General features: G+C 42.3%; 1 protein-coding gene across 2 annotated transcripts in view; it reads left to right on the forward strand.

The window, feature by feature from the left end:
* agla (amylo-alpha-1, 6-glucosidase, 4-alpha-glucanotransferase a) overlaps positions 1 to 14,685 on the forward strand; it is a 91,083-nt gene that overhangs the window by 39,747 nt on the left and 36,651 nt on the right. For both annotated transcript variants that reach the window (XM_072363496.1, XM_072363495.1), the window contains exons 10-12: positions 5,402 to 5,499; positions 6,151 to 6,290; positions 6,424 to 6,611. In XM_072363496.1, the coding sequence (XP_072219597.1) occupies positions 5,402 to 5,499; positions 6,151 to 6,290; positions 6,424 to 6,611 (426 nt within the window). The remainder of the gene's footprint in view (positions 1 to 5,401; positions 5,500 to 6,150; positions 6,291 to 6,423; positions 6,612 to 14,685) is intronic.

Here is a 14,685-nt window from a genome sequence, read left to right on the forward strand (position 1 = left end):
AACAATATGGTGACACATGGTTGCAGCGGCTCACGGCTCTCCTTTTCATGCTTATTTTTGTCGTTTTTTTTCGAGTGACTTTCATTACATGCATAAAATCCCAGACAACATTGTGAGACTGCAGGTTCTCCTTGGATTGTTGTTGGATCTAGAAAGCGGCGCAGACGGAGGAGTGAGAGGAAGCAGGAGCGGGGCTGTAGGTCCGGTGTTATGCTAAGGCTAAGAAAACGTCCACACAAGCCACCTCCACCAAGCCTGTATCTCTCCAACGCCAGATCCCTGGTGCATAAAACGGACAACTTGGAACTATAACTCGCTGGAAATAACTATGTTTGTGACTTCTGTGCTCTGATTATCACTGAAACCTGGCTTCACCCGGGGATACCCAGTGCTAGTATGCAGCTAGCAGGTCGCACTCTGCTCTGCCAGGACAAGATGGAGGGCTCCGGTAAGAGCAGGGGGGGGCTCTGTATTTATGTGCATGAGAACTGGTGTAACAACGGTACAATTATAGACGAACACTGTTCCCCAGACCTGGAGTAGATATCTATAAGCCGGCCTTTTTTTCTCCCGAGAGAGCTAACAGTAGTAATCATCACGGCTGTGTATATTCCACCCGACGCCAATATAAACACGGTGCTCTCTCTCCTGCTGGACACCATAAACGAACAACGGTGGTACCACCCCGATGATGTTCACATAATTGCAGGTGACTTTAATAAGGCCAACTTGAAGACTGTACTCTCGAAGTTTTATCAGCATGTAAAGTGTTCTACTTGAGGAGAGAACACTCTGGATCATGTGTACTCCAACATTAAACACGCATACAGAGCCATACCTCTCCCCAACCTTGGCCAGTCAGACCACCTTTCCCTCCTGCTCTCCCCAGCCTGCACCCCCCTCAGACACAGTGCCAGGCCCGTCACAAAGACTGTTACAACCTGAGCTGCTGATGCACTCTCCAAACTACAGGACTGCTTCAATCAGACAGACTGGGACTTATTGAACACGAAGAGCAGGAAACTTTCACATGAACAGTACTGGACCATATCAAATTCTGCATCGGAAATGTGACTGTGGACAAAAACATTCAGGTTTTCCCAAACCAGAAACCCTGGATGACCAGCCAGGTCCGCACTCTCCTCAGAGCCCGCTACTCTGCCTTCAGGTCATGTCAGGTGACAGAGCAGAGGTGTACAGGGCTGCTCGAGCCGGCCTGAGAAGAGGAATTAAAAAAGCCAAGACTGACCATAAGAGGAGCATAGAGTCCCACCTGTCAGCAACAACCCACAGGAGGTGTGTCAGGGCATACGAGACATCACAAACTTTAGAGACTGTGATGCAACAACAGGAGACCTGAGTGCGCTGCTGGCTTAACTGCTTCTTTGCCCGCTTTGAAACCTCAGTGCAGCACTTACCTACTCCAGCCCTGCCCCCACCTCCCCCTGACTCCTGCTCTACACCAATCCTGTCTCCACCCAGTCCCTGCACCACTCCACTGCACAGGAGCATGATGTCAGATGAGTGCTCCTGGTAGTGAACCCTAAGAAGACTGCCGGCCCAGACAGAGTTCCTGGTAAGGTGCTCAGAGCGTGTGCCCACCATCTCACCCTCATCTTCACCAGAATATTCAACCTCTCCCTGGCCCAGGCACTCATCCTGCCCTGCCTAAAATCAGCCACAGCCATCCCAGTGCCGAAGAAGACTCCCACCACCAGCCTAAATGATTACCGTCCTGTCGCCCTCATTCCGGTAATCATGAAGTGCTTTGAGAGACTGGTTCTTCAGCACATCAAGGACCTCTCCCCTCGGACTTCAACCCCCACCAATTTGCATACCGCACCAAAAGATTCACAGAGGACACCATCGCCATAGCTCTCCACTCTGCGCTGAGCCACCTGGAGCAGCAGCAGAGCTACGTCCGGATGCTCTTTGTGGATTATAGCTCAGTTTACAGCTCTCATCACCAAACCTCTTCTCCACTCTGAGCTGAGCTCCTCCTATACTGTTTCTACACCTACAACTGCAGTCTGGCCCACAAAAACAACCGAATCATCAAGTTTGCTGACGACACCACAGTCATCAGGCTCATCTCAAAGGGAAACGAGGCAACCTAGAGAGAGGAGGTCCTGAAGTTGGCAGCCTGGTGTTCAGAGAATAATCTGGCTCTGAACACCAACAAAACCAAGGAGCTCATCGTCAACTTCAGGAAGTACAGCACTGACCTTGCCCCCCTCTACATCAATGGCGAGTGTGTGGGGAGGATCCACACCTACCCGGTTTCTTTGCGTTCTCTTCTCCACTGACATGTCCTGGACAGACGACATCACAGCGGTCATCAAGAAGGTTCAGCAGCGGTTACACTTCCTGTGAGTCCTCAGGAAGCACAATCTGGACTCAAACCTGCTGTTGACCTTCTACCGCTCATCCATCGAGAGCCTGCTAACATACTGTTTCACAGTATGGTACGGCAGCTGCACCAAGGCAGACAGGGAGAGGCTTCAGAGTGTAGTAAAGACAGCCCTCCCTGATGGACATTTACACCTCCCGCTGCCTCAGCAGAGCAAAAACCATCACAAAGGACAGCTCCCACCCTGGCTTTGATCTGTTGCCCTCAGGGAGGCGTTACAGGTGCATCAGAACAAAGACCACCAGACTCAAGAACAGCTTCTTCCCAAAAGCCATAACCACTCTGAACTCACACATGCACTGATTTCTCAGCCTAACCCCCTCACCTCTGAACTTCTTCTACCCACATACTGTGCAATATTTCATTATTTAATATTTATTATTTGATAACATTGATAACATACTGTGAATCCATTTACTGTGCAATATCTGTATACCGTGCAATACCTCACACTGCATATCAAAAGAAAAATTGCATATATCTTTGCACTACTTGTATAAGTTCTATATTTTTTACCTACATGTTTACACTGAATGAGGAGTTGCTTTTAATCTCATTGTACTTGTGTATAGTGACAATAAAGGCATTCTATTCTATTAAAGAGGCTTGAGTCCTCACAAATAGGAGAATTGATATTTCCCATTGTCAGTTACCAGGGGACTCAGGATGCAGATGCAGGGTCGTGTGGTCACAAGAGGGTTTTATTTAAATAAACAAACACAAGACAGGTCACGGCACTGCAGGGCGATCTCCCGGCAGCGCAAAAGAAAAGCTGAAAACCCTAAGCGCTCTCCTCCGTAGCTAAGGTGGAGAAGGAGCGCGGCTATGAAAGTTAACAAACATAAAATCTCTCCAAACTGGGAGGAAAACAGAAATGCTATGAATACTTAACAAAGCAAAGACTTGCTCTCGAAATGAGGCAGAATAAAACAAAAGCACACTCTTTACAAAAACAGAGGCTCTATGAAAATTCAACTTTAACTTAAAGGAAAGAGGTAATCAGTTGATGGAAACTGAAAATGCCACATTACCAGAAACTGGACTCTATGAAAAGACTGCCATAAAGAGGTCGTACTGATTGTGAATGATGACGCCTTTATGCCTGCCAAACATGCTGAACTCAGCAACTGAAAAAAGAACAAAGTGTTTAAGGAGGTGAAAGATTAAGGTCAGTAATGCATCTCTACAAGATGGGTGTGCACACTCAAGGAGACATCAGAGATGGTGTTGTACCTAAAGCCAGACTAGTTGCAAGAGGCTTTGAGGAAATGAACATTGAGGAGCTCTCAAAAAGACTCACCTACGTGTGTCTCTTTAAAAATGATCATGGCTGGTATATGTCAAAAGAAATGGCAGCTGAACTCCATGGACATTAAAGCAGCTTTTTGCAAGTTATAGAGTTAATCATAAATGTCAATATTCGGCCTCCCTCAGAAGCTCAGAGCAAAGGAACTGTGGAAGTTGAAGAAGTGTGTTTATGGCCTGGCAGATGCTTCTCTGTACTGGTATAACAGGGTGAAGGACATTATGCAGCAGTCGGGAGGTACTGTGTCAGAAGTTCAGCCAGCAGTGTTCTACTGGTTGGATGACTCCTGCAATGTGATGGGAGTCTTTGCTTGTCATGTGGATGACTTTATCCTGGGAGGTTCAGAAACGTTCTCCATGACATTCATCCCTCACTTGAAAGCTGCTTTTCAAATTGGACGTGAGGAACACAACAGCTTCAGCTACATTGGAATGGAGGTTTTCTCTGTGGAGGATCAAATACAGGTGCAACCATGGATGTACATAAAAAATCTCCAACCCATTCCTGTGGACCCCACCAGAGCCGCACAGCGAGAGGCCCCCCTAACAGACACTGAACATGATATGCTTAAGGCAAAGATTGGCCAAATATTGTGGGTGGCAAGGCAGAGTAGACCCGACATAATGTGCGACATATCCATCCTGGTGTCCAGTACAAAGCATGCAACTGTTCAGACTCTGCACTGTACAAATAAACTGATCAGAAGACTGAAGTCAGAGGAGGTGACTTTGAGGTTTCAGTACTTGGGAAAAGATATGCTTACGGGAGAGGATGGAAGATTCTCATCTATATGCTGGCAGTCAAAGAGTATCGGGAGAGTTGTTTGAAGCACTTTAGCTGGAGAGACTTTGGCACTTAAAGATGTGCAGTCTTCTTAACTGCACTCCACTCAGAGATCACCACAGGTGACTGTACACGCAACAGTTTTCCAATTGTGTGTGTCACAGACAACCACTGCCTACTACAGTGGCTGTATTTGAGGGGTTGTCGCACTCTGGACCATAGCATTTGGTAGTTTTAACCTGGAGTAGTGTGTGTTCACGGCAAGCCTCCGGTAATCCAGCCAATCTCTTATGTTTATGCATTTAGCAGATGCTTTTATCCAAAGCGACTTACAAATGAAGATATAACAAGCTATATAAAAAGCTAACAATTGATTCTCAGTACGAGGCTTCCTCCGAGGCAGAGCACTCTGTCATTCTGAGATAGTTGCCAATGATCTCAAGCTATGATGGGTGGAGGGCGAGTCTGGAGGCCCCATATACCTGCATTAGGGGCGGCGGTTGTACAGGTTGCACTTCACCTTTTCTTTTTTTTAAAGCTGTGCAGTGGAAAACAGGCTCAACGCAGGCACTAATACTATGATGATATCGAGCTTTTTTCTTTGCATTGATTGATCATAATGTTATTGTAACAGCACATTTTGTTTGATCTATTTTTTAAAAGCACAGGTTGATGGAGCAATGTACCATGTTGTTCTAGCTGAGTTTACTTACCTTGTTTGTTATTTTTGGCACATCTCTCAGAACCTGGTTCTTGTTTTTTTTTTGTCTCTTCTGTTTTTACTTATTGGCAGGGAAGAGAATACTGGTATTGCTGGACATGTCAAAATACCTTTGGCTTAATATCGTACAGCTAACATTGCGGGACATACTTTCTGATCATGTTCTTATTTTTTCCACCAGGCAGTCAATTGCATTGTGGGAAACGTAGTGTATGAACGTTTGGCTAACCATGGTCCCAAACTGGGCCTTGTTACCAGGAAGAATCCACTTGTCACAAGGTAATGCATTTTAAAGAGGTAGATTAAAAGGTAAGGGGCATGAATAGAGTAGATGTTTATTCTTTTTTTATGATTTTTATTTTATATAGCTCTCTTTTTAAAAAGAAAAAAAAACTTACTAAAGATGATGCATTTCAGTTTCATTGTTGAATTACAATGACAATCAAGGATCAATCTGTCGTCTATCTATTGGCAGACAAAGGAGAAAGGTGGAGCGGAAGAAGAGTGGAAAGGAAATATATGTTTTATATTGACATTGAACTGTCAAATATATTGGCTGTAGATACAGCACATGCACCAAATCCAAGCAATTTACTGGATTTTCTCTCCTTATTTCACACCAATGTGCATATCTTGTTCAGTTGAAATGTAGTTTTATGGTGGTTAAAATGGCTAATTCTGTGTTCAGAATTGTTCTGAGGAAATGACATGTTGTATTTTTTCAAACTGAATTCCAATCATTCCAATTGTTAATAATATTAACATAAGAACAAGTAATGTATCTAGTGTTAACTGACGGTTTCTTCTTTGTGAGATGCAAAGATGGCACATAAAAGTGGTGGAGCTACGCTATGTGCACACACTGCATGATGTCAATGCCAGGGAGGCTGGGTGTTGCTCCGTCACCTTGTTTTCTGCCTTCTGTTTCAGGTATTTTACCTTCCCTTATGAGGAGATTACTTTGGAGCAGGAGATGCAGCTGCTGGACCAACCAGAGAAGATGTGCCACTTCTTGGCTCATAATGGATGGGTGATGGGTGATGATCCACTGCGCAACTTTGCTGAGCCAGGTAGAACAAAAACAGCATAAACAGAGGGATAAGTGCAGTATTTATTACTGCAATATAAGGTTTTTTTTAGTTTGTTTTATGTAGGATTTATATGTTGTACCAGTGTTGGAGTGTGGCTTTATTCTCCCGATAGGCTCTAATGTGTACCTGCGTCGGGAGCTGATCTGCTGGGGTGACAGTGTCAAACTCCGTTATGGTAACGGACCTGAAGACTGTCCGTACCTGTGGGAGCACATGCAGAAATATACTGAAATTACAGCCAAATATTTCCATGGAGTGAGACTGGACAACTGCCATTCTACCCCATTACATGTTGCAGAGGTATTGTCGCACACTATTATGTGACCATAAAGCTGAGAAGAGATGCAATACTCCAAAAAAATTAAATCTCTCCAAGTTGCAATGCAATCCAGTACAGCAGCTTTCTAATACTGCAGTAGTGACTAATACTGAATACTACTGCATTTATTCAGCTTTGGTAGTATTTTATGCTGGGTCAGAGTCAACTAAATGTTTATTTTCTTACAGTACATACCTTAGTTTGTACCTTGATACAGATTTGCTGCCCTGAATTGTTTTTGTCTTTCAGCATACATGAATCTAGTGAACACACAACCTTTTTTTTTTATACTCACGTCGTTGTAGGGTGACCCTCGTTTTCAACTGACTTTGAATCACTTGCAAAGGCAAGATGTAGAACAATCGGTCAATAAAAATAAACAACCTGTTGGTAAAAAAAAGAATTTAACAGTAAAATGAAGAACATTATTTTGTAGAGAATAATTTAAGTACAAAATTGAATACAGTCATTTAAGAAACCCCCAAATCAACAAATCAAAAGGAATATATGAACAGTGTAATAAAGTCAGAATGACTACAGAAAACCTGAATAAGATGAAATTCAAAGTTTCATGAAACATTACATTGTTTTGGGGAAATTTCAATTTGCAGAGAGTAAAAATGAAACAACAGACTGGGTAAAATATTAATTTCCACAATTTCTATTCTGCCATACAGAGCAATCAAAAGTGGCAATCTTCAAAATCAACTTTTATATTTTGTGTATTAGCATTGTAATTTCAGACAAATCCCTTGGCATGGTCATTTTGTTAGTTTTAGTAGTCGCTTTGGATAAAAGCGACTGCTAAATGCATACATATAAACATAGTATGCCACTTAAAATGATAAGGTTTCTTTTGCTACATAATTGTAAGTTATACTTTGGATTTTGTGTATATTGAATTTGTAATCCGAGCATTGGCTAAATTGTACAAGACGAGCCATCAGTTATGGCTAGTCCGGATTGGATAAAGTCAAAAGTATATCATCTGCATATAACTCCTTCAACTTGAATGCCCTCGATTTCCTTGTCTTCTCTAATCGATTGAGCCAATGGCCCTATAAAGATTGCAAACAAAGTACGGCTTAGGGCACACCCCAGTGTGATAGTCCTACAAAGATTTCCATTAAGCTTAATCCAGGCAGTTGGAAGACTCTGCACCATATCAAAGACTCAAAGCAACTGATTTAAATAGATTTTGACTCCTAATATTTATTAGGTATAGTGCGCCTCTTACATCGTCTTGTGTTTGTCTATTTTTAATGAAACCCGTTTGGTCGTGGCCGATCAAATCAGGAATAATATTTTCTAGTCTTTTTGCAATGATTGAGGTAAATATTCTGTAATCTATATTTAAAACTGAAGTAGGTCTATATGAGCTGCACTCTGATCTGTCCTTTCCCTTCTTCTGAATCACGGATGTGATGGCTTGTTTTCATGATACTGGTGTCGCCCCTCCCTTCAAGATCTAATTAAAACATTTTAACAGCATCGGCGACAAAAGGTCCCGATACAACTCAAACCAGTGGTTCCCAAACTGTCTCTGCTGGGCCCCTCTTTGGTACATAAGACACCCCCCCACCTACAAGGACATGCATGCACATATTTTGTTTTCAGACCTCCAGTTCGGAAAACGGCAGACTCCACTGTAGTTTATTTCACACATTGTAATTAATAAAACCTCACTCTTTTTAAAAAAAATAAAGTAAACTGCCATTACAGCTTGTTTTAGAATGAGAATAAATATCAAACCACCTTTACAGTGTAATTATTTAAAGTTGGCTGCAGAGTCATCAAGTAGTTGAAACCATGTCCATAGCACAGGGAAGTATTAATTCCTCTGCTATCATGTGCCACTCGGTAGGCAAGTTTATATGAGACGAGTTGAGCATTTGCCGGCACAGATTCAGTTTTAGTAAAAAATGACTGTTGAGCACAGCAGTTTTTTCTGGAAAAATCAACTGGCTTGTCTTTGAGCTCTGGATGTTTTGTCTCCAAGTGGCTTCTGAGCTTGTTTGGCTTGAAGCTGTCACAAGCTAGCGCTTTAAGACAGACAACACACTGCGGTCTCTCCTCATTACCCACCGTTGTGCAGGTGAAGCCAAAGGCATCATATCTTCTTTTATTGCCATGGAAGGAAATAGCTTTGGAGGCATATTTAGCATTGTTTCATCCTCTGCTTTGCATTTACATGGGAGCCCCATTAAAAACTTGCCCATGTTATGCCAGCAGTCTCATTTATTGATTGATTGATTCATGCATTCCACCCACACGCCCCCATGCAATTGCTCTGCCCCACCCTTTGGGAACCACTGGCTTAAAGCATGCAGGAAATCCATCTCCTCCTGGCACTTTGTTTGCCTTCAGCTTTATCAAGTTCTGCTTTAGTAATCTATTGAATGAGTATTTAGTTTTGTTCCTGCCCTATAGATGGCAAATCTAGAGACTCTAGAAATCCTTTCACTATTATTGAATCAATTATTTTGGGTTTAGTATAAAGCTTAATCTTGGGATTTGTAACAATAAGTTTTGGTAAGTGGATTTTTCATTTTTGTAACCGTTTCCTTGCTCACATTTTTATAGCTTTGGGACCATTTTCATAGTAGTTGTGTCTGAGGTTTTTAAGCTCGACTTCTGTTTGTCTATCCAGAATGTTGTTTAGCTCCTCCTTAGTATGTTTCATTTGTTCTTAAATTTGTCATTTGATTCCATAGGAGCTTGTTCCAATTCTTTTAGCTTATCTCACAGGAAAGTCTGTTGTTTCTCTCCTTCCCTTTTCTTTCTGGTTGACCACATTATTAGTTTTCCTCTGAATTCTCCCACAGGATACTCAGTGATACTTTGCCATAATCATTAATCTCCAGAAATTCTTTAACCTCTTTTTTTTTAATAAATCCTTCGCATTTCTGGTCATTGTGTTTAGTCTCCCTCCAGTGTTTTTAGGCTTAATATCCATATGTATCTTTAAGTATACTGTTGAGTAATCAGAAACATTTCTATGTCCAATGTTACATTCTATCATCCTAGATAATATATAATAGTATTCTTGAGTAGACAGCGTGGGGATGGGAGAAGAATGTATATGCTTTCAGAGAAGGATGGTTCCCTCCACACATCAATCAAACCAACCTCATTAAGAATCTTTCTTACTTAAAGAGATTCAGGATTCAGAGTTTGAGGAGTCCGAAGTAGGGTATAATTGTACATTTCAGTCTCCACCACATATCAGAACACCTGATGTCTCTGTAGCAATTAAGTAAAATATGGTTCTTATTAATGGTTTGTCTTGTCCAGGAGGTCTGTAAGTGTTCAGGTGGGTCACTACTTTATAATGGTCACTACTTTTATCACAATATATCGTCCTTCCTTACCTGCAGTTTATGAGGACAATTGGAATGAGACTTTATTTGAAATTAAAATAGCAACTCTCCTATTGGGTCCTTTTGCATTTGGGGAATAAAATGCATTTTTGAATCCTAGGTGTTTAAATTTTTCAGTTAAATTTTTTAGTTAAGTGGGTCTCCTGCCAAAAACTGATATGATAGTTTTCCTTTTTCATTTTAATAGTGACTTTACCTCTTTTAACTGGCTTTTGTAAGCTGTTGACATTAAGTGCTACTAAACTATACTGTTGAAAGGACTTGTCTTGTGTAAATCACAGCATTTACACTGTAAGCCCTGGGTGACAAAAAAACACAAACACAAAGTGAACTTCAACTGGAACAAAACAAACTAGAAAATTTCTGAAGAAATTTTGATGGGTGCCCAGCTGCTGCCCGTCTTCTGCCCGTCCACACAGACACACAGATGAGAGCTGAGAGCTACTAGTTGCCAGATATTTCAAATCCAGTCTGAAAAATGAGATTTTGGCTTGTTCTGGTGAAACCTGCCTGCTTTATACAGCATTAGTGAGGTTAACCACGCAAAAGGCCTGAGCCAGAGAGAGACGGAGGAGGACAGGGTTGTTCTGGTGAAATCTGCCTGCTTTCGACACATAAGGCCCAGTTGATCTGTTCAGAATAATGGAAAACATAAGAGTCAGCGGCTGGCATGAACCTATTATCACAACTGATGTGTTGAGTTAGTGCGTGCTATCGCGCGCATTTGTCTCCTCAGCAGCTGGCATGAACCTGGTAATCTGTTCAGATTAATGAAAAACATGAGTTAGTGTGCGCTATCGCGCGCATTTGTCTCATCAGGGTCTGGCCTGAACCTATTAATCTGTTCAGATTAATGGAAAACATGAGTTAGTGCGCGCTATCGCGCGCATTTGTCTCATCAGGGGCTGGCATGAACCTATTAATCTGTTCAGATTAATGAAAAACATGAGTTAGTGCGCGCTATCGCGCGCATTTGTCTCATCAGGGTCTGGCCTGAACCTATTAATCTGTTCAGATTAATGAAAAACATGAGTTAGTGCGCGCTATCGCACGCATTTGTCTCATCAGGGTCTGGCCTGAACCTATTAATCTGTTCAGATTAATGGAAAACATGAGTTAGTGCGCGCTATCGCGCGCATTTGTCTCATCAGGGTCTGGCCTGAACCTATTAATCTGTTCAGATTAATGAAAAACATGAGTTAGTGCGCGCTATCGCGCGCATTTGTCTCATCAGGGTCTGGCCTGAACCTATTAATCTGTTCAGATTAATGGAAAACATGAGTTAGTGCGCGCTATCGCGCGCATTTGTCTCATCAGGGTCTGGCCTGAACCTATTAATCTGTTCATATTAATGAAAAACATGAGTTAGTGCGTGCTATCGCGCGCATTTGTCTCATCAGGGTCTGGCCTGAACCTATTAATCTGTTCAGATTAATGGAAAACATGAGTTAGTGCGCGCTATCGCGCGCATTTGTCTCATCAGGGTCTGGCCTGAACCTATTAATCTGTTCAGATTAATGGAAAACATGAGTTAGTGCGTGCTATCGCGCGCATTTGTCTCATCAGGGTCTGGCCTGAACCTATTAATCTGTTCAGATTAATGAAAAACATGAGTTAGTGCGCGCTATCGCGCGCATTTGTCTCATCAGGGTCTGGCCTGAACCTATTAATCTGTTCAGATTAATGGAAAACACGAGTTAGTGCGCGCTATCGCGTGCATTTGTCTCATCAGGGTCTGGCCTGAACCTATTAATCTGTTCAGATTAATGAAAAACATGAGTTAGTGCGCGCTATCGCACGCATTTGTCTCATCAGGGTCTGGCCTGAACCTATTAATCTGTTCAGATTAATGGAAAACATGAGTTAGTGCGCGCTATCGCACACATTTGTCTCATCAGGGTCTGGCCTGAACCTATTAATCTGTTCAGATTAATGGAAAACATGAGTTAGTGCGCGCTATCGCGCGCATTTGTGTCATCAGGGGCTGGCATGAACCTATTAATCTGTTCAGATTAATGGAAAACATGAGTTAGTGCGCGCTATCGCGCGCATTTGTCTCATCAGGGGCTGGCATGAACCTGTTAATATGTTCTGAATAATGGAAAACATGAGTGAACACAGGCTGGCATAAAGCTTTTACAATAGGGCCGCCATGTTGTTTCAAAAGGCCTGAAATGTCTTTTTGAAAGGAGCTGGAGCTTTAAGAAGGCAGAAAAGTAGCTGAATGGACATCAGCTGAAAGACGACAAGTGTACCTACATTTTAAGGTATAATTTGTTTGTCTGAGTTAAACAGTATGAAAGTTAGAGGCATTTGTTTGAATATCAGAAAAAGTTAAAATTATCAGTCTGCCACTCTAATCTTCTCATTCATAAAAATCAAGAAGGAGCAAAAATGTTCATGTTTTTTTAAACTGTCATATTTCACAATTGGCTTAATATTTGAAAAAGCTGTATAATCACATAATAGCTGAATGTCTTGTGAACATTTTAAAGTTTGAATGATGTCTCTGTGATACCGTATGGCTGAGTTACTGCCCTCTAAAATAGGACAGTTTGGGGCTCGTTGAGTCTGGCCTCCTCATTAGTTGCTGTGGGCAACAGCTGCACGTGCCCACTGACAAATCTGCGCCTCACTTTGTCCCCTTAAAATCATGGGGTTTTCATATTGAGGCAGAAATCTGGATAAAAACGATCGCTGTTCGAAAAGTAGAAGTCGTATCCGAATAATTCTTTCACCGTGAGCGCCAGAAGGGACGGGGGAAGCCAGCGGTGTAATTTTTATTCTTCTAACCCCCGTGGCTCCTTTATTATGGCAGTTTTAGAATTATTTTTAAGGCCTTCTCCATTCATTTTCCCATTGACAATTTGCCCGCTTTTTCTCATTTATCCGCTATTCCGCTCGAGTAATGAGAGAGAAAAGTAATAGCACACCTCTCCCGATCGGCGCGCACGCAGCCATGTGTTTTTTATTTTAGTCGGACCTTCGCTGTGGGACGAGTAGCGCGCCGAAAAACGTGACGGAAGCGGGAGAATAATAAGTATGAGCAATAGTAATATGTGTGCCCTGCCTTTGGCATGGGGCACCCATAATGAGGAAACTATGGCTTCCACTCAAAATCAAAATGTCCCAAAAACTTTTTGGAGAGTAAAGCTCTCGGATTCTGAGGGGCCTCTCCTGTGCAAAGGCAGGTCTCCTAAAGTAGGAATGCATGGGCAAAGTAGTATAAAATAAGCAGCACCGGTAGTCAAAATATAAGAGAAAATATAAGAGCTCCCTGGGCTGTGGCTGCTTGTTTCTGGTTCTATAAAACAGACATTTTTAGCTTCCAGTGTATAAGTAAAACAAAATGAAACTTAAATGGTTCCGTTTATAGTCACTTATCTTATTGTTTAGTGTTAAACTTGAATATCAATCCTTACCCAGGGAAAGTCAAATGAACAGAAAAACTGAGTTTCCAGGGTGTTCAGCCTAGAACACAATCAGGCTGTGTCTCCAGGTTCATGACCACATCCCTGGAGCATCAGCCTTGCTCTCTCTTAATGTGCGTCACAGCTCGGGAGTGTCGCAGTCCCGGCTGTCTTCCAGGAGAAGTTTTTCAGCTTTTCCCGTGTTGATTCTGTACATGGGGTCTCTTCTCCTGTGAAGCTCAGAAAACTTTATCTTCTTCACATCCTCCATGGCCTCCGTTGCACTGTTAAAGGTTACGGTGCCGTCACTGAGGAAGACACAGTTTAGCTGGTGGCGGGGTCTGGAAGCAAGTTCCCTTTTCTTTAAGGACTGTCCTGATGGGGGGTGTAAGCCTTTCTTTTCCACTGAATTTCAGTGAGGTAGTCTTGGTCAAATCAGAAGAAAATGGAAAAAGAGAGAGTACCGGTAGTTTTCTGTCCATTTTAACACAGACTTTACCCTGGAGAAGTTTCAGTTCACTCCAGTTTTATTTATATAGTGCCGAATCACAACAGTTGTCATCTTGAGGTCCAATCCAGTCCAATTCAAGCCAATTTATGGCAATACAATCATAATCAAATCAGATTAATAAAATTCCAACATAGACCAATAGGGAATGAGTTGTATAGCTAAGGAAACAAACGTATTGCCTTTATTGACTTCCAGAGATACACGAGAAATTTAGCTTAATCCTTAACTCAAACCCTTCTGCTGCAAGTAGTCAGGAGTAGCTACAAAACAACCAAATAAATTACCTAAAGCACAACATGGCTCTAATAAATTGGATTACTTGCACTAAAACATCTAAATTCATGCGGTACTAATTAACATCCTCCCCCTCAAGAAGGATGTAGCAGTTGAACTGGTCCTCTTAATATTGTTCCCTCGCACAGCACAGGATCCAACACGTCCGTCTCTTCCACCATCCCAATCTTACAAATCTGACATGGCATCTTGTCATGTACAAAAAGAGCCAGATCGTCCTCCTTTCTTGCTGTGGTGTATGGTATGTTGATGGTACGGGTAGATCCTATTTCCATTAAATACTCCCTTTTCCAGCAAGTCCAGAGTCACAGCACATGAACAATGCTATATGGCCTCTCCACTGTGTTCTTTTTCTTTACAGAAAGAGGAACAACAAAGTCCACCCCTACCGTTTCAAATGGGGGTGTTTCAGTGATCTGGTCTCCTGGCACAGGTGCTGTTAAGTGCTGCGTGGCTTTTA

This window comes from Leuresthes tenuis, unplaced genomic scaffold (genome assembly GCF_036924035.1).
Source record: "Leuresthes tenuis unplaced genomic scaffold, fLeuTen1.0.hap1 SCAF_14, whole genome shotgun sequence".
In the NCBI taxonomy this organism is placed as follows: domain Eukaryota; kingdom Metazoa; phylum Chordata; class Actinopteri; order Atheriniformes; family Atherinopsidae; genus Leuresthes; species Leuresthes tenuis.